Source organism: Hyaena hyaena, unplaced genomic scaffold (genome assembly GCF_003009895.1).
Source record: "Hyaena hyaena isolate Hyena2069 unplaced genomic scaffold, ASM300989v1 scaffold_130, whole genome shotgun sequence".
Classification (NCBI taxonomy): Eukaryota; Metazoa; Chordata; class Mammalia; order Carnivora; family Hyaenidae; genus Hyaena; species Hyaena hyaena.
This window is the reverse complement of record NW_024080762.1, coordinates 2344872-2365234: the sequence shown is the minus strand read 5'-3', so window position 1 is coordinate 2365234 and position 20363 is coordinate 2344872. Positions and strand designations below refer to the sequence as shown.

Here is a 20363-nt window from a genome sequence, read left to right as displayed (position 1 = left end):
AGTGCCAGTGGTAACTTAAAATCCTGATTATTTTTCCCTCCAAACGGAATGCTCTGATTCTCATGACTGTCTTTTCTTAAGTCCGTATAATTTATCTCCCCATCCCCACTCCACCCCCTTTCTAGGAAGAAGGAAATCTGAAGTGGAAACCAATGATTTTGGAAAACTGGACCCCTGAGCGTGCCTTGAAACCTTGCTTCATTTATTTGCCTTTCCCTGAAAAGGAGGTTCCGGAAGAGGGGAGAGTGGGCCGTGGTTTTTCTTCCCAAGTTTCATTACCCCCCAACCAAACCTCTCATCCCAGGCTTTTTGATGCTGTTTATAACTTACCTTTATTTTTTTTTTTTATTTTATTTTAATATTTTTTATTTATTTCTAGGGGAGAGAGAGAGAGAGAGAGAGAGAGAGAGAGACAGCGTGAGCAGGGGAGGGTCAGAGAGAGAGGGAGTCACAGTCTCTGAAACAGGCTCCAGGCTCTGAGCTGGCAGTCAGCACAGAGCCCGACGCGGGGCTCGAACCCACGAACCGCGAGATCATGACCTAAGCGAAAGTCGGACGCTTAACCGACTAAACCACCCAGGCGCCCCTATAACTTACCTTTAAAACCACTGGCTCATTTGACAACGTCAACATGTTCTGTTTTGTAAGGGCTTCCGAGTAGCGGCATATTTGTAGTGGGGGGGGGGTCCTACCCTCCTCTTTTTCCTGTGATAACACATTTGAAGTGTTGCTTGACCTCTTCTTGCATCAATCCCAGCAGAGCTGCTTGGTGATGTGAATGTCGCTCGCTGCCAGGCATGGGCCGAGCACAGGACACGTGTCTGCCCACTCAATCCCCACCACCTGTGGCAACTCCTTAGGCTGTATTTTTTAAACTGGTTTCATTGAGATGTAATTCACATAGCATACACCTCACCAATTTAACGTCTCCGATTAAATGATGTTTAATACATTCACGGGTTGTGCAGCCATCAGCACAGTGTAATTGGAGAACATTTGTGTCCACCCCAGGAGAACACCTTGTACCTCCCTTCATCCCCTCCCTACCTTCCTGACCCTGGCAATCGTGAATGTATTTTTTGTCTCTATAGATTTGCTTATTCCCAACATTTCCTATAAATGGAATCATGTAATATGTGGCTTCTTTAACTCAAGATAATGTTTTCGAGGTGCATCACGATGTAAATGTATCAGTACGTCATTTCTTTTTATTATTAGGCAGTATTTTTTTAAAGTTTATTTATTTATTTTGAGAGAGAGGGAGCGAGAGAGAGAGGGAGAGAGAGAGAGAGAGAGAGAGAGAGAGAGAGAGAATCCCAAGCAGGCTCCATGCTGTCAGCACAGAGCCCGAGCCCGATGCAAGACTTGATCTCACAAATTGTGAGATCATGACCTGAGCCAAAAGTAAGAGTTTTGGGCTTAACCAACTGAGCCACCCAGGTGTTCCCTGTTAGGCAGTATTTTTACCCCTACTGTACAGTTTGGGAAAACAAGGCACACAGAAGCTAAATGACTTTGTCATGTAGCCTTTAATAGAGAGAGCTGGATTTCCAATGCAGGTTTGCCTAATGCCAACTCTGGTATTAGCCAGAGTCTGAGATAATCGTACTAATCGTAGTTTATTGAACATCTTTTATGGATCAATGCATGGGCCAAATGTCCCATAAATTTGTTACCTCATGTTCATGTATAATTGGATTTCAATTGGGACATCTTGTAACCACAACTGGACAGTGGCATTTTTATGTTAATGGCTTCCATTTGCTGGCTTATGGTTTCATTGGCCCACATAGGCTCTAGGATCTTCCTAAGCAAATGATGCTAAGAATAATATTGTTGTTCCTTCCATAGGAGTTGAACACTACTCCCATCTACAGAAAATTGGTACCATCTCAGAGGAGCCCTTGCTTTTTCCGGGACACCTGGCATCATGGTTTCTTGCTTTGCGGGGTTTCTCAGGTAAGTGGAGAACCTTTTCAAAAGAAAACAGGAGAATAGGAAATTTGATATTTGCGTTTTACTATATAGTCTCTGTAGTAGTAACCAGACTTGAGGGTCTGCATGCCAGTGATATTTTTGATCAACTATGTACGTGTGTGTAAGAAGTCTGCTATTCACAAGCCCCCCCCCCCGAAGTCTAGGGAGCAATGTCCTGTGTGATGAGGTGCTCGGACTGAGATCCAAGTGGCTTGGGTTCCACCTGGTGCTCTGCTAGTTCCTGGGAGACCTCTGGGGTTCAGATTATTATTTTTATTAATTTTTTTATGTCTTTATTTTATTTTGAGAGACAGAGACAGAGAGCAAGCGGGGGAATGGCAGAGAGAGAGTGGGAGACACAGAATCCGAAGCAGGCTCCAGGCTCTGAGCTGTCAGCACAGAGCCCAACGCGGGGCTAGAACCCACGGACCATGAGATCATGACCTGAGCCGAAGTCGGACACCCAACTGACTCAGACATTCAGGCACCCCCAGATTCTTATTTTTAAATAAAGACGTTACTGGATACGTAGATATTTAGCACAGCTGCACAGTGGAATTACCTGGAGAGCTTAAAACGATTTTGTCCTCTGGCTGTATCACTACAGATTTGGACTCCGCTGGTCTGGTGTACTTAACAAGTGACCTCTTTGGTTCCTAATGCTCAAAACATCTGTGACCTTCACCTGCATTTTTAAAAATTTGATCCCAATAGACCCTTTGTAAAACTCTTCAGTCCAAATGCTGTGTAAAAAATGCAGTATACAAAATGGCCAACGGTAGTTTTATCAAACTAAATTTATTTCCTAGGCTTGAATTTGTAATATTTACACATTAGGAGGTCAATGAGTCTGTGTTGATCAGCACAAATATTTGGATTCAGGATTTATGGATGATAGCTTGTACGTAAGCCTTGGCATCTAGCTTATTTCGCACTTGCGCTAGCTGTGTAGCATTAAGAAACTCTTGGGGCACCTGGGTGGCTCAGTCGGTTGAGCGTCCTACTTAAGATCAGGTCATGATCTCACGGTTCATGGGTTCAAGCCCACGTGGGGCTCTGTGCTGACAGCTCAGCTTCCTTCGGATTCTGTGTCTCCCTCTCTCTCTGCCCCTCCCCCACTCACACTCTGCCTCTCTCTCTCTCTCAAAAATAAATAAACGTTAAAAAAATTTTAAGAAAATCTTGATCCACAAGGTAAATAATTGCAGTTCCTGAAGGAAATTCATCTTGCAACCTCAAGAGACTCTTTAAATAAGTAGACTCAGGATGCAGAGAGTGGGGAAGGAAGGATTTTTTTATTTAAAAGTTGAATCACTAAGGATATCTTGTACCTTTTCTTCTTTCATAACTATACATTAGCCTTGAATGCTTAGAACTTGCAATAAAAAGTAAAATGGTCTATAATGTGTTATTATGGTGGTGCTGCATGTGATTGGCCAATCAGGGCTAGACCATTTGCCAGGCAGCTGCTCTTAGGCGAATGCCTGGCATTTAATTGAGAGTGTGTGTGTGTGTGTGTGTGTGTGTGCGTGAGCGTGCACACGCATACCTGCGTGTACTTTAGTCTGTAGTTGCTTATATAATTTTACATGGACAGACATGTGCAGGCCTGAAGTCCAAAGACTGTGCAGAGCTAGAACCTTCTTCATTAACATCATTCACAAGTGTGTCACAGTCAGAGCGAAGTCAGGAAAAGCTCCATTCTTAGGTCTCTGCAAAATCCAAGCATTAACAGGGCTATTCGGGGCTGGTATTTGATAACTAATATAAATTAGTAGGTTTGCATTTTTAACCCATAGTTTAAAAAATAGGTTTAAAAGATATTTCGAGACAGGGGCGCCTGGTGGCTTAGTTGGTTAAGCATCTGACACTTAGTTTCAGTTCAGGTCAGGATCTCACGGTTCATGAGATCTAGCCCTGTGTGGGGCTCTGCACTGACAGTGTCGAGCTTGCTTGGGATTCTCTCTCTCCTTCTCTCTCTCTCTCTCTCTCTCTGCACCTCCCCCACTCACATGCATGCACGCTCACTCTCTCTCAAAATAAATAAGCTTAAAAAAAAGATAGTTCAACACGTGAGCATGCATCCTGTTTGTGGATGCTCCAAAATAATGCTGTATAACCACAGGGGAGTGAGAAGTGCAGGTGGGCCCCTGGGTTACTTTAGAACCACAGCATATTTGAGCACCAGGACCCAAAGGGGGACAGAGAAATGGAGGTCACAGTCTCATATTGAACTGGATTGAAAAGAGCAGCAGATGACCAAAGGTGGGGTCCCCATGTGGTACACGAGTGTGAGTCTGGGCCGCAGCAGAAAGGCCCCTGCAAGTACTGAGGACCCTCAGAAAGGTGGCCACCTAGGCGTCCCCAGGAAGGTCATTCCTTGGGAGAACTCCCAAAGTTTTTTTCATGATGGGATTTTGGAATTTTGATTGATGACTCTGTAAAAACGGTTGACCTCCCTTAATGATCTGATTGGTGGTTAGAAGCCATCTCCTTTGGAGGGGAAGCTCACCTCCAGGCTGGGTGTTATTTCAGAGAAATTGCCCATGGTTGGAACGGAGCAGGGTGGGAGTAGTTGAAAGCTCAGTGTGGCCTCGGGATGGAACTCTGGGAAGTCTGGACAGGCCTCTAGAGTTAGGATCCTTCTGAAGGGGTTGTTTAAACAGGACTGCTGAGCAGGACGTTTCTTCAGGAGTTCTGCTGCATGGAGTGGGGAGAGAAAATGTGAGCTCAGGATGGGTGATTCTTTGCAAGAGCTCAGTTGGACATTCCATGAGGTCTCCTTCTTCTTAAGCCAGGTTTTGCATTGAAACTCATAAACCGTTTTGCATCTTGTTTCAAGGGCCTTATAAATCTATTTTAATCTGAAAAAAAAAAACTAGAATGGCTTTTGTTTTAATGCCTTAGAAAGTGTTCTGGGGAAAGGGCTATGTTTACTTTAAGAGTGAGAAGTCTTTGATAACATTTGTAGATCTCACACGCACACACACACACACAGTTAAGTTTTGTTGTTGTTGTTGTTTTATATTTATCAAGGCAACCAAATGCATAAAGATCCATGGGAAAAGCTGGAAGATTTCTTTACCTATAGGGCAACAGGTCCAAATTAGAAGTGAGCTGCCAAGAAAATCCCTGAGATGAAAAAACATGGAAGGGGATTCACAATTCTGATACGCAGAGATTTAGTCTTAAAATCCCTCCCCAGTTTTTGCCAAGCCACAGAGAAACAGAAAGCCACCTTCCCCCTCATTGAAAAGGACAGAAAAGCCCGGAGTATTAGCCTAACAAGGCTATCTGCGCCCTGCTCAAAGTCTGACAGTAATAAAAAGAATCACTGTTAAACCCAGTAGCAGAAAAAACACTAACATTTTAACTCTTGATGGAGCTGGTTAGCGAGTTGTCTTTGAACACTGGATAAGCCTGGAGGCTGCACAAAATTCAGGGCAGGGAAAATCCATTTTGGGCCAAACGGTTAGTCTAGGCTACAGTAGGGAGTCTTTGTCACCTGTTACAAGTTAAAAGAGGAAAAGACGCTAAGTGGTACCAAAGTGCATATATTTCTTAAAGTCTTGCTCCAAATGGTACACCTTTTTTTTTTTTTTTTTTAATATGACAGTTACAGCCTTATGAGTTTGTTCAGCAATTGAGTGGAGCCTTATGTGTTTGTTCAGACATTGAGTGGAAGCAAACACAGGTTTCAGCTAGAAGCAGCATAACAGGTGGCTGGCTACCTACCATGGCCAGCTGACAAAATCTCTTTAGAGCCAGTCTGCATGGTCGGGGGCTCATTTTGTACCTCGTAGTATTACTTCAGCAGAGTTGACAGCATTTATGTTTGAAATGAAAACACAGAGGAAAACACAACGCTTGCACATGCCAGACAAGTGGTTAAATTGGCAGGAAATAAAGTTGGGTGATCCCTATTTTTGAACAGTAGGTTTTGAAGAAATGCAGACGTAATTAGATTACAGAGGTCGACGGTGATTTTTACAGATCTTACGAAGTGGAGTTCTGGATCATTTTAATGGGTTTACCGGTTGGTGGCCCTAGGTCAAGTGTCTGGTTTTAGTCTTCTGAAATGTAAGGCTTTTCTTTGCCTTGATATACACTTTAGTGAAGTCATAGTACTGTAATGCCTGTCAGCTGCTACACTTAGAAATACAGCGAGAGGGGACTGAGGAAATGAGAAGGAGAAAGGTGGCTGTTCTTGGGGCAACTGAGAAAGATCCTGGATACAGAAAGGAAAAAAGAGAAGATGTGTCTGTATGTGTAAGAAAGAGAATGACCAAGATAGTGATATTTGAGGTATGACCCATGGGTGAAAATGGAGACTCCCCTCAGGGGTGGAAGACTAGTGGTCATGGGGAAGGATCATGGGCTCAATCAGTGTCCCTGTGCCAGTGACTGAGAAATGAAGTGAAGGAGGAGAAAATGATGGAGGGGAAAAGGGGGGGAAGATGAGGGAGGAGGGAGGGGTGGGGGGGGAGGAAGAAAGAGAGGTGGAGGGGCCAGGTTTGGATTATTAGTATTACACTTAATCGTGTTTGGGGTGCCTGGGTGGCTCAGTTGGTCGAGTGTCTGACTTCAGCTCAGGTCATGATCGCACAGTTTGTGAGTTCGAGCCTTTTGTCGGGCTCTGTGCTGCCACTTTGGAGCCTGGAGCCTGCTTCGGATTTTGTGTCTCCCTCTCTCTCTGCTCTGTCTCTGTCTCTCTCTCAAAAATAAATAAACATTGGGGGCTCCTGGATGGCTCAGTCGGTTAAGCGTCTGACTTCAGCTCAGGTCGTGATCTCACGGCCCGTGGGTTCGAGCCCCACATGGGGCTCTGTGCTGACAGCTCAGAGTCGGGAGCCTGCTTCAGATTCTGTGTCTCCCTCTCTCTCTCTGCCCCTTTCCTGCTCATGCTCTCTGTCTCTCATAGTAAATGTTAAAAAAATAAAATAAAATAAATCATAAATAAAGAAACATTAAAAAAAATTTTTTTAAATCTTCATCATGTTAATAGGGCAGGACAGACTTTGGGTAGCCCGCAGCTAAATCACTACCCAGTTAATACTGAATAAACATTTGTTGACTACTGAATGAATGAGTTGATAATGATCTTTTGGGTACAAGAAAGAAAGTAGAACATTTTTCTTTCCTGATGAGGATTGCTAGTTAATTACAAAAGCAGGTTAAAGCAGCAAATCGTACAAATGATACACACACACCTTTAACAGTTTATTTTTAACTTAAAACACATGTACATTTACTCACTAGTTTTTGATATGGGGCCAAGGACTTTTCTTTGAGCACGAACTCCTGATTGTCCTTCTTGCACAAACCACACCCGTCAACATTATCTGAGGTTTCCATTTGGGTTTCTTTCACGCGGAGTGAGAATTTAAAGACATTTGCAAAGCGATCTGAGTTCAGATGATTCTAGATTTTTATTATTTTTGCCCCTAATCATTTACAGTTGTCTCATCCACACCTAATTTGCCAGCAGTTTGTTTTTTTTTCTTGGCTACTTGCCCTCATTGAGTCTTTCCAGAGCATTCAACTTCATCTTCATAGAAACGGCTAACAACGACTCCTTCTTTTTGTGCGCTATTCGTGGGTTTGTGTACTATCTGAATATTTTCATGCCATTCCGAAGCAGCTGGCGCACACGGGGTTGGGAACGTGGTTGACTCTGTATGAAGACAACTCCTCTGTTGGGAGCAGACCAGTCCGAGTGCACCGGGCAAGAGCCTGCTGGAATCTTTTAGGGGAAGCCTGGTAGGAGAGCCATCTGAATGGTAGGCAGTGAGGCTAAGAGGAAATAAAATCGTTTTTTGGAGGACTGCCCTGGCAAACCCCTACCTATAAAATGATGGCAAGCGTTCAGACAGTATTGATTTTTCTTCATGCCTGGCACAGCCCTGCACCTGGAGCATGTCCTCATCACTCAGTACTCGACTGTGGGATTTGCTAGAACATTCTGTACCCAAAGGGGTCCAGTGGAGTCAAGGTGTGATCACTGGGCTGCCAGCTACCCATTCCTTATGGACCCAAGTGGATTTATAGGCTTCAGGTTAACATTACCCCCTCCCTCCCCCGGGGACTGGAACCCATAACTACCCAACTTGTGGAAATCTTCCTAATTTAGGATTGACTTCCTTTTTCCAGTTCTTTTATTTTCCCAACAGAGAATTCTGGGATGCGCTTTAAAAACACTTCATTGCTAGAGTGTCGGGCCAGGAGCTCTTTGCGTCTCTTTGGTGACCCATCCCTCTTTCTTCCCTCTGGTTCTTCTTTCTCTCTCGCTTCATTCCAGCCTCCCATTCTTTCATTTGCTCGCTATTCATTGGTCCTGAGATGGGACCAGAGCTCTGTTGATTGTCTACTAGCTGCAGAGATGGATTGGAAACCATTTTCTTGAGAAATCTGCCATTGAGGAGGGGAATTTATCAAAGGGTGATGGGTCTTAGAAAGCCGTGCAGTGACAGCCACCTCACTTTGCCCAGAGGCCCTGGGCCAGAGGACACAAATGGCTGAGAAGAGTTGAGAACCTGGAAATAAGCAATAAAAACCAATATGCATAGAATAGGTGTCTGTGAATGCATGCTCTAAATTGGAGATGTTCGCCCCACGCAGAGCTAGGCAGGCCTTTTTCCTGAGCCTGTTGGTCTTGGTTTGGGTTCAGATTGGTTCTGAGGCCAAGGCCGACCTGAAGGAAGCCAAGTTGAGAGGGCACAGGCTTGTCCACGGTATAGCAAGTGATGCCTGATGGCCGGGAGGAGACGGCAAAGGGCAGGCTGGGTTCAGAGAACCACAGGCGCGGGCCTTTCAACCTGCTCTGCTCCAAGGCCATCCCCCTGTGCTCCACAAATGGACTGATGGTCACCCTGGTGATTCTGAGCCATCTAAAAAAGGTTACTTAAGCTCAGCATACTCCGTATAAGAAGTCAGGAACATAAATAGAATGCATTTGTTTAAGTTTGGGATTGAAATGGTGAGCTTCCATTATTTTAAAATTTAGAATGTTCTCTAGTGAGGCTGGATAAACCAGGTTTTATCACATGTACTTACTTTCTGCTTATTTTTGCAAGCATGACAGAAAGTAAAACAGATGTGTGAAGCCACAGGCTCATGAGAACGGGGAAGAAAATTGATGTGATGAAATGCAAATGCTTGGTTTAAAGGTGTGTTGTGTTAATGAGGCCCCAGAGCATGGTGGTTAAGGGTCCAGGCCAAGGGTCTGACTGCTGGCTTTGAAATCAGCCTTTGCCACTTAGGTGTGTGTGCCCTTTGACAAGTGGCTTTGCCTCTCCGTGCCTCAATTTCCTCACCTGCAAAGTGAATATAACGAAAGCGTCTGGTAGGATGGTTGTGGAGATGGAATGAAATAATAATCGCAAGCATTGAGGTCATTGGTAGCCATCAAGTCTTCATGTTCTGATGTCATTTGTAACCTGTCTCCCTCTCTTGCTGCCTTTGCTCTTAACTGGTGTCAGAGAATGGCAGGGGGTCGAGCTGGTGAAACGCAAGCTTAGCAAAGCCTTTTCAGCTTCAGAGAATAGTAGGTAGAGATTTCACTTCAGTGCTAAGAGTTGGACTCTCTTTTGCTAAGGCCAGTATGATTTTACTAGTCTCCAGATGGCTCCCCAAATATCTCTTGAGTTGTATTAACTGAGGAAGAAAAGAAGAAAGGTAGGGTATTTCCCCCCTCCTGTTTTCCTTGTTTTGTTACTTGATATGCTCAAGTGGTGTTGAGTTCATGGAGGTAATCCTAGGTACACAGTGGCTGTGACATGATCCGTCCTCCCCGGGGTTGAGGATGATCGATGTGGGGGGTGGGGAGGGGGTGGCCAAGGTGAAATCCAGAAGCCCAGAGCAGAGCCCCAGTTCCATGATGTAAATCTCGTGCCGAATTTCAGTGAACATTATTTTCTACACGAGGAAATGAAATGACAGAGTGTTTGAAATCTACAAGGATACTGGGTAGATGGCATCCCGCGCCCCCCCCTCCCCCCGCCCCTGTGTGTTCCCGTGTGCAAGGTTCAGTTATTCCTACTGCAAGGTGAATCGGAAAGTCTTGGGAGGAACGTGGCTTCCCCAGCCGCTTGGAGGGGAGTGTGTGATTTGTTTGCCAAAGGCCCTGGTAGCCTTCAATCTGTCAAAACGTTGCAGGCTTGGAGCCGTCTGCCAAAGCAAACTATCAAAGTGAAATAACACACGAGTTGCACACACACAGACGCACACATGCTGTCCCATTCCCCAGATGTTAATTTTGCATTAGGTCAGGGGGAACAAGGTTTTGGGCTAGATGGCTGGTGTTTTGAAGTGGTACGGGCATGGCCACGGACTACCAATTAGATAGGTATGTGTGAGCAGGGTGCGGTATCCTAGAACAGAGCCTACTGAGCATGGGTGGGAAGCTTCCAGCCCTTGGCAGAGTTTCATCTGGCCCCTAGGGTAATATATTGCTCTAGCTGCTGTTATTGCAGCCCAAAGAATAATTTCCCCTCTGGGGGAATTTATTCTATTCCATTCAGAGCAGAGCCCATTTAAGAACTAAGCTTTTATTCCAGAATGAATTTTATTGGGTACCCCTATGCATTTGAGCTTCGCTAGGACCCAGCTCCGCGAAGAAAAGAAGCATTTGAACATCTAAATATGATTTGTGTTGCATTTTTTTCGCCAAACATTTTGCTGCCATACCTCGTGTCCATCCCAGGAGAGTCAATTTTGGGAGCATCACATAGAAAGTCAAAAGCACAACTGATTTTTACGAAGCCCTCATAAAATAACCTTTAAAAGCTCCCAAAGTGACTTTGGGTGTTTTTGAATATGTTAATTCAGGCTATTTCCATTTATCTTGAGATTTCATAGGTTGTCCAGTGATGTGTCATCATTCATTAATTCGCTAAATTAAGCTTTTACTATATAGCAGACACTCTGCTAGATGCCGGGAAATAGAAGAATGACAAGATCAACCCCCTGGTCTCATGGAGCCTCTGTTCTACTGGGTGGAGGGAGAAATTTAAATAAAGATGTGGTCTGTGCAGTAGTCAGTGCCATGGAGAAAAAGAAGGTTCTTTTGTACAGAGGGGAGGGCTTTATATGGAGAAGGGCAGCTCTGGGCAGACATCTGAAAGAGGGGAGCGAACGAGCTGTAGAACTTGACCAGGCATCTTGGAATGATCCAGAATCTTCCCTCCTCTAATCTTTCACTCCCTCTCCTGCCCCAAGTCCCCTGGAAAGTTAGTGAAGAGCAGCCCAGAGTGAGTGGTTACGCAGAAGGGGCTCCTGACCTCTTTACGCACATGTGGCTCAGGTGTCTGATAAGAGCTTGGAGGGGCTGAGGTGTAACACATTTATGGAGCTGCTGTTTGTTTTTTTAAGAAAACCACGCCCATCTGGTTTTCTTTTTTAAATGAGTAAACAGTGCTAGAACGCATTACTGCAATTCAGAGCTGTAGGTGCTAGCTCATGATAGGCATTGACTCATTTGAGGCAGGCAGGGCGGGTCCTGTTATTCCCATTTTACCGATGAGGAAACGGGGATGATTTGGCCAAAGTCCTGTAACTAAGGAGCAGAGACTCGAGTCCTAGCCTGATGCATGGGTCCCTTGGCTCGGAGGACAAACTGGATTCAGTAAGGATTTAGCTACAAAATACCTGTTCTTTTCCCTCCAGCGTGTTCACACCCACTTTTTAGATGACCCTGCCTTGTGGCCAGAGGGCATCGTGGGCAGTTTTCTAGTTTGGTGCAGGTTAATGAGCAGTGTCTTTTCCAAGCATCAAAATGCCCAGAAAAGGTGTGTGGATGTGTGGGAGGGGATAGCGTACTGGTTGAATGCCTGTCCTTTTAGAAGCTTTAGCTCTGATTTTCCTTCAGTAGTTTTTGGTAGGAATCTAAGACCTGAGTAACTTCGCCATCTAGACCCGCACCCCCGGCTCCCTGTGTGCTTCCTGAACAGCACGGATCCATGTGCCTGTGCACTGCCTAGTGCAGAAAGAATATTTCCACCATCCTAGAAAGTTCTATTGGACAGCCCTGGCTAGATCCTCAGCAAGTTATAAAGCAACTCTTTGATTCTTTTCACGACTAATGTCATATTCTGTTTTTCTGAATAGACACCCTGCTTGAAAGGATTTTGTATACAGATACGCTACGTTAAAAAGAAAGTCTAGTCAGATTTAAAAATTTCAGCGTCTTCTCGGCCGCAGAGTGGGAGGGGCCTCAGAGCCCTGCAGCAGGAAGAGGGGGCCTGGCTGGTTTCTTCACACGCCCAGGTCTCCTCCCAGCCCCTCCCTCCCTTGTTGGCTCCCTGGTGGAGCAAGGAGAGGAAGGGGGCTTGGTGCCCTTGGTGATCTGGTGTTGCTGCCCCGGGGTTGGCAGTTGTCTTCTCTCTCAGGGCACTTCGGTTTGCCCTATGGAGAACTTCCTCCTCACTTGGGGTCTCCTGCTAGACACCCCCTTATGACCCTCCTCCCAGCTTCTGTACTTTACCGGTACCCACCGCACATCAACTAACCCCGGCAAGCAGCCTTCAGGAGCCTCTTTCTAGACAACCTACGCCCAGCGTTCCACGATGCCTGCATACAGCCGATGAGAAAAAGCCAGCATCTTCTGCCTGCATGCTCTAGAAATACAGACTCTTCCCCTTCCAGCCCTCTCTCTCCGCTCTGCCCTCCTAGACACTCCAGCTAGGTTTTGGGGGGAGAATCTGGCCCCAGTCCTCATGATCTGAACTTGGGGGCTCAGATAAAGTTCTCTAAACGGAGTCCTCCTTGTTTGGCTTAGGAGTGCTCCACGTTTTCCTTTCCTATGGGAGAGTAGGGGGCTGTGCTCAGCACTTCTGCATAAATCTTCGAAGAAATCCACGCAGGGCGAACTTCTCTCATTCTCCAGCCGTTCCTCATACAGGCAGAGGTAGTGAAAGGCTACACCCATGGAACAGTGGTGGGGCAGAGGGGACACCTCTTATTCCAGTCCTGAATAGACCGTGCATCCCTTCTTTTTTGAGATGTATGCATATATAATACGTCCCCTTGGCCCTCAGCTTTGGGGCCTTGGCTGCAACCCTAGACAAGAGTGACAAGGATGTATCTGACACCTCGTTATGTAGCCCTTCGCCCTGCTTCCCATCCCATGGCTCTCCCTGACCAGTCTGTCCACATCCATTCTGGGTGGTCTGCTAGGGTCTGGCTCATTTCATATAAAGAGGGGCTGGGGTGGAATGGAGGGTACTTAGAGACGGTGGGGAGCCTTCTCCAACTCCACAAGCCCTAAGCTCCACCCCCGAGAGGGTCCTCACGTCCACCTCCACGCAGTGAGTTTTGCTTGGACCGGGGGCGGTGCTCCACATCTCACAGTTGTGTTGGGAGCCTCAGAAAGCTTGAGAACCACCGGGTCACTAAACTGTCCTTGGGGTTAAAGCTTAAAAAAGGATTCAGAAGCCAGCTAAGTGGGACGAGTGGCCTTTTTGCAGGGATGCTCGAAACAAGGCCGTGGATGGTGTCGAGTCAAGGGACTTCTGGCGTTTAAATTAATCGACAGTGCTTGTCTCTCCTGCGATTCACTCGCTGTGTGGGTGTTTCCACCTCTGCCATCTCCCGTCATCCGTGCAGAAGGTGAGAACATGGGGATTCAGAGACGTTGGCTCACCCCAGTCCCCCCAGATGGGGATGGTGGGGCCGGGATTCCAGCCTCGATGTGTTTGAATCCCAAGCTTCATCTCTCCCTGCACACCCTGCTGTCTCAGGGCCAGCTGGCCCCTGTTCATACCTTCCCTTTATTTGATGACAAGTCCTAATCAGGGCTGGTGACAGTCGGGCTTAACGCAGCTAATCCCGCCCATGGAGAACATATGTGACACAAAAAGGCCAAGGACGATCAGAGGAAAGGCTCCCAGGGAAGCATGGCGTGAGGGAGAGGGGCTTCCCCGGCCAGGCTCAGAGCCCCACATTTAGCCTGACCTTAGCCGCTCCAGTGGGACCAAGCATGCACAAGCCCCTTCTCTGTGTCCGTCTCCCCAAACCTCTGAGCCAGCCTCTCTTGTCATCCCCATCTTCCGGGGGAGGAGACTGGGGCTCAGGAGATTACATATCCTGACCTAGGAACCCTGCTGGTAAGTGGCAGAGGGTTTGATCCCAGATCTGCCCACCTCCCCTCCCGTGAGGCTGCTGGCCCAGTGCACCTTCACGGGGTCACATCCTGGGGCTGGACTGTTCTCTCCCTTCCAGCGATGGGGCGGGGCCGCTGCCTTCCGCTGGATGCTGCTGCCTGGAACATACTCACAGCCATGCCTGTTGCTGTTTTTCCTTCTCAGTGTCCTGGGTCCCCTCCTGCTGCTTGGACTCCAGCTCGTCTGCCCACAGCCCTCCACCGAACACAGGAAGGTAAGCCATGGCGGGCTCAGAGGCTTTGCCTCTCTGCACAAGGGGTTGGGGTCCCTCCAGTAACTGCCCTGAGTTTGCCACTGTCTGGAGGTGAGTCGCCGCCGAGCTCGAGAGGAAGCAGCATGTATATATACAATGTTTACCAGTTCTCCTGTTCCTCCTCAGCCTTGGAGCTTACAATTGAAGCGGGGGGCCCAGAGTCAGTGTCTGATCTGGGAGCATCGCTGCTGTGGCTGGCTGTGACCTTGAGAATGAGGCCCCCCCCCACCCCCGGGAGAGGCCGGGGAGGAGACTACCACCTAGGTGTGGTGGAGCACCAGGATGGACCTTTTACCCCGCCTAGGGCAGAGATGATAAGATGATGAGATGATAGGATGATAAGATGATAAGAGAGAGTCCTAGCTAAAGCCATCGCTGTAGGTGTGCGAGGGGGCGCCTAAGAGGGAGCCATGATCTTTGGCCCTGCCTGCCTGCTGGCTGGAGGGAGGGAGGAAGGAAATAAGGATCTGGCCCTCTCTTTCCTCCCCTTCTCCGTTTCCAGTTGGGGACTCCCTTGAACTGAACCCCACAAAAAGAAGACAAAAGCCCCTCGGTGCAGCCCTCAGAGTCAGCCTCCTAGGCAACGGGGCTGGACGGGGAAGGGTGGATAGAGCACCTGGGGGGGACAGACAGTGTCAAGCATGCTTTCCTTCAGGCTCTGTGTGTTTCACAGCAAATGAAGTATTCACTGCTGCCTAAACGGGCCGAAGGCTGGTCCTGCAACAGAGCAGGTGCACAATCACTGTTTCCTTAGAGACAGATGCATGACTGTGCCAAGGTGCTCAAAGTCCTTTCTGCTGTCTAGGATCCCCTCAAGTCTACACGTCATGAAATGCAGACACTTCTGGGAGGAATGGAAGGTCAGGCGTCTGTATCTAAGTGTGACCCACTTGGCTGGAACCTTTCCTAAGGGAGGGGTTTCGTAGGGGAAGTCCAGGAGGGTAAAGAGTGGCCAAGAGGTATGTGCAAGGGTTTGCCTGGATGTGACCCTTCACGCAGGATTCTTGAGGTTCTTGTCAGAACAACTTACCTTCTTTTAGGTCTGTGGATTATGTTCCGTTCCAGGCCAGGTATGATCCTTTATATTTTTGTACCCCCAGCTAGGCTGGCAGCTCCATAAAACTGCCATCTTCCTGGCTCCTGGATTACAGCCTGGAGTGTTGTAGGCGTTCAATACTTGTTGAGTGGCTGAATGAATGAATGAATGGATAGAAAATCTGGCTAAGCTCTAAGCATCAATTTTTTTAGAGTCACTTGGGAATTTATGCCTCTCTCACTCTGCTGCATTGTCCCCATCCATAATTTCAAGAAATCAGAAAGGACAGCTACGATACATTGTTTAAACGTTCATGGGGCACCTTGGGTGGCTCAGTTGGTTCGTTAAGTCGGTTAAGCGTCTGACTTCGGCTCAGGTCATGATCTCACGGTTCGTGGAACCCAGTTCCAAAGCCACCTCACCGTTTAGTCATTTGTCATAACAGCACCCCTGCTTCTCAGGGCCCATCTTTGTCTTGGTCGGTTTAAGGCTGCTAAAAGAAAGAACCATAGACTGGGCGGCTTACAAGCAACAGAAATGTATTGCTCACAGTCCTGGAGGCTAGAAACCTAAGATCATGGTGCCTTGTTCCGGGTGGCAATTCATATGTTGAAACCTAATCCCCAGTGTGATGGTACTTGGAAGTGGGGCCTTTGGGAGGTGATTCAGTCCTGAGGGAATTAGTGCCCTTATAAAAGAGATGGCAGAGAGATCTCTTGCTAGGTGGAGGCACAGCGAGAAGCCTGCTGTCTTTGAGCCAGGAAATGGGCTCTCCTAGACACCAAATCCTCCATCCCCTTATTCTCAGTCATCCCAGCCTCCAGGACTGCGGAAAATAAGTGCACATTGTTCATAAGCTACTGAGTCTATGGTATTTTTGTTATAGCAGCTGGAATGGACTAAGACAACTCTCTTCTCATTATTAAGTTATATTATTTATTACTGTTTGGAACTGTCAGGGCTATTAATTCTAATAGTTGAATCAATTTGCCAGTGTTCTGTTGTTGTTGTTGTTCAAATAGGCCACCCATAACTGAAAATATTTTATGAACGGTCAATTTACTTTGCTATTTCTCTTAATTGTCCAAGTTAGCCTGATGAGAGAAAGCGAGAGAGAGAGAGAGCGCATGTGCGCATTGGCGTGCGCATACCTGAGCAAAAGGCTCACAAATCATTATTGCCTCGTCATTCTTTAAGTACTTGTTCTGGGAAATCTAAAAAAAAAAACAATAAAGGTCTATGAGTTGCTTTGGAATGTTGAATTTTAAAATCAAGTGAAAAGTATCCCTTCTTGGCATATGGTACCTCCTCAAAATATTCTTAGGAACTTTCTAGTAGAAACATAGATTAAAAAATTTTTTAGAATCATTTATAGATGAATTTGTTTGGAAGACATACATTTTGGACAGTTCTCAAATATAATTATATGTATTTTGGGTGTTGAGGTCATTGTTATCCACCCAAAAGAAAAGATTCAGTGCTTTCTTGGGTGTTGAATTTCTTGTTGGTGTTTTATCACAGAGCTTTGTGGAGCTGTGACTGTCACCCTGCCTGCTTGTGTCCTAAAACTGCTGGTAACAGTACCGACAATGGCAGCACCCATTTATCTGGCGATGGTAGCACCCATTTATTTCTGCAGTATGAGAAATAAGAAGGTACTTATTAGAACAAGGGTCAGAACATTTTTTTCTATAAAAGACCAGTTGTGAATATTTTAGGCATTCTGGGCAACAAAGTGACTGTCATAACTACTCAACTCAGCTTTTGTGGCACAAAGGCAGTCACAGACAATAGGTACATGAATGTGCATGGCTCTGTTCCAATAAAACTTTATTTACAAAAGCAGGCGGTTAGCTGGATTTGGGCCGTGGTTCACCCTTTGCAGACCACGACCCTAAAGTCTGATAGAGAGGAGTTAACTGCAAGTATATGTGTTTTGGAATTTGAAGTTGGAAGTTGTCTCCTCCTGGAATGCTAAGGAACACAAAGGACTTGAGAAACAAGTGTATTTTTTTATTAAAACGTAGGGATTATGATTGCTATCAAATTGCTTTCATTGCTTAGATAAATCATAATTGAATTCCTGCTGACTCATTGTTTTATGGCAAAATCCACTCCCAATCTGTAGCAGAGAGCGGTAGAAAGAATTAGAAAACCATTTATGGTCAACTCTTAAGGGACAGCATTGCTAATTTGTGCCTATTGCAGTTTAGTATGTATATGAAAACTACCCGCTAAAAGACGTCTCTCTTTTTCATTACAATAGCATGTCCAACTTTAGCATATGGAAGCATTTCTGCAGTGTAAGTGATTCTGAGGAGAAGACATAATTTGTAAATGCTGTCAAGTAAACTATGTTTTTCTAAATGCGGCTCGGGTGACTAGATACATCTCTGTAAAAATTGTCCCACAATAGTGCAGGAAAAGCAGACATTGAGCAGAGTGTAAGTAGCCCTTTTCAGATACTCTTGTTCTTTAAATTTTTAAATGTTTATTTATTTTTGAGAGAGAGAGAAAGAGAGATGGCGTGCAAGCAGGGGAGGGGCAGAGAGAAGAGGGAGACACAGAATCTGACACAGGTTCTAGGCTCTGAGGTGTCAGCACAGAGCTGGATGCGGGGCTCGTACTCACGAACCCTGAGATCATGATCCGAGCAGAAGTCAGACACTTAACTGAGTAAGCCACTCAGAGGCCCCCAGACATTTCTATCCAGCTCTCTTCCTCTTGCTCCTGCAACAAGGACACCATCACAAAGGATTACTCAACCTCTGTTCTTGGTAATTGTTAATGACACTTGGCAAATTATTATATTTTTAAAACTTTCTGTGGCTTCATTTGCAGATAAGGTAAGACCAAGATTAATCAAAATCATATGTTATTAATAAAGGAAACAGTGTAGATTGTAGAAAGCTTTTTTAAAAAAAAATTTTAGGGGTGCCTGGGTGGCTTAGTCGGTTAAGCGTCGGACTTTCGCTTAGGTCATGATCTCATGGTTCCTGGGTTCGAGCCCCGCGTCGGGCTCTGTGCTGACAGCCAGCTCAGAGCCCGGACCCTGTTTCAGTCTGTGACTCCCTCTCTCTCTGACCCTCCCCTGCTCACGCTGTCTCTCTCTCTCTCTCCTAGAAATATCAATCAATCAATCAATCAATCAATCAATAAAAACATTAAAAAAATAAAAAATAAATAAAGTTTTAAAGCGCTTATTCATTTTTGAGACAGAGAGACACTGAGCATGGGTGGGGGAGGGACAGAGAGAGAGGGAGACACAGAATCCGAAGGAGGCTCCAGGCTCTGAGCTGTCAGCACAGAACCCAATGTGGGGCTTGAACTCACAGACTGTGAGATCATGGCCTGAGCTGAGGTCAGACGCTCAACCGACTGAGCCACTCAGGTGCCCCTGTAGAAAGCTTTTCTGAGCAAGTTGCTTTTCTAAGTCAAATATGTATAGTTAACATTATCTGTTTAGGAAAGAGCTGAGAAATGTGTTTTTTCCTACAAATGAAAAAACAAACATATACTTTACTCACAATTGTTCAATGCGTTTTTTTAAAGTTTATTTTTTAAATTAAAAGTACACATGTTTATTATAAAGAATTTAGAAAACAATGAAAAACTAGATGGAAATAAAAACTCACCCCTTGGGCCCCCAGCTGAAGAAAAATGCTCTTCAAGCTGTTATTTATAGAAGCTTTCAAACAGAAAGAACAGAGATACGATAGAACAAAGTAAGAGTGAAGGAAAATATTTGTTTTGCTAACCGATTAGCAAGTCACAATGTAAACAGCAGGGGACCTTGTAATGGGTTTAGGACCTACTATTAATGTAGTAAGATATGCAGCCAATGACTTCACATTGCCTCTTGACAGTGTCATACAGTTGGATATTGAACAGAAATCCGATAGAAAGGCAAAAAGAAGTTTAGCTACGTAACATTTCTCAAACCATTGCTGCTGTATTCAAGGAGAAGAAAGGAAAAAATAATAACGTTTTTAGAAGAAAACATGAAAATATCTACCTGGGGGCATCTGGGTGGCTCAGTCGGTTAAGCGTCTCACCTCAGCTCAGGTCATGATGTTGCTGTTCATGGGTTCAAGCCCTACATCGGTGTCTGCTCTGATGGTGTGGAGTCTCCTTGGGATTCTGTCTCTTTCTCTCTGACCCAACCCCACTTGTGCTCTTTCTCTCTCAAAATAAATACATAAACTTAAAAAAAAAGAAAATCTCTCTATGATTTGGCATGGCAGTTTCTTGAACAAGACACCAAAAGAATTGGCCAACACTGAAATTGATGGCTTTTGTTTATCAAAATACACCATAAAAAAAAAAGAGTGAAAAGATAAGCCATAAACAGGCGAGGATATTGATCATAATATATTTGACAAAAGATTCATGTTCCGAGTACATATTATAAAAAACCTGATGTGATCATTATGAAAGTTAAGCAATCCAATTTTAAAATGGACTGAAGACCTGAATACATACTTCGTAAGCGGATATTCTTATGGTCATTGAGCATATGAAACAGTGCTCAATAAAAATCACTAGTCCTTAGGGAAATACAGATTAAAATGGGCTACCCCAGAATAGCTTAACATGAAAAACACTGACAGAACTAAGTGCTAATGAGGATGTGGAGCAACTGGAACTTCCTATGATGCCGGTGGGAGTTTAAAATCATGAACCTCTTTGGAAACTGTTTAGCACCTGTCTTAAAGCTGACCACGTACCTGTTCAAAAACCTGGCACTTCTACTCCTAAGTGTTTACCTGAGAGAAGTATCTGCATCTCCCAAAATGTATGCATAAAAATGTTCAAAACAGTTTCATTTATAATAACTCAAACTTTGAAATAACGCAACAGCCTATCAACCACAGAATGGACAAATAATTATAACTATCTCCATCCTAGGTAACACTAAGTAACAACTAAAACATAGACT

General features: G+C 45.4%; 1 protein-coding gene across 1 annotated transcript in view; it reads left to right on the top strand.

The window, feature by feature from the left end:
- THSD4 (thrombospondin type 1 domain containing 4) overlaps positions 1-20363 on the top strand; it is a 549275-nt gene that overhangs the window by 20305 nt on the left and 508607 nt on the right. Inside the window, exons 2-3 of the mRNA XM_039237821.1 lie at positions 1852-1959; positions 14280-14349. Of these exons, the coding sequence (XP_039093752.1) occupies positions 1931-1959; positions 14280-14349 (99 nt within the window). The 5' untranslated portion in view covers positions 1852-1930. The remainder of the gene's footprint in view (positions 1-1851; positions 1960-14279; positions 14350-20363) is intronic.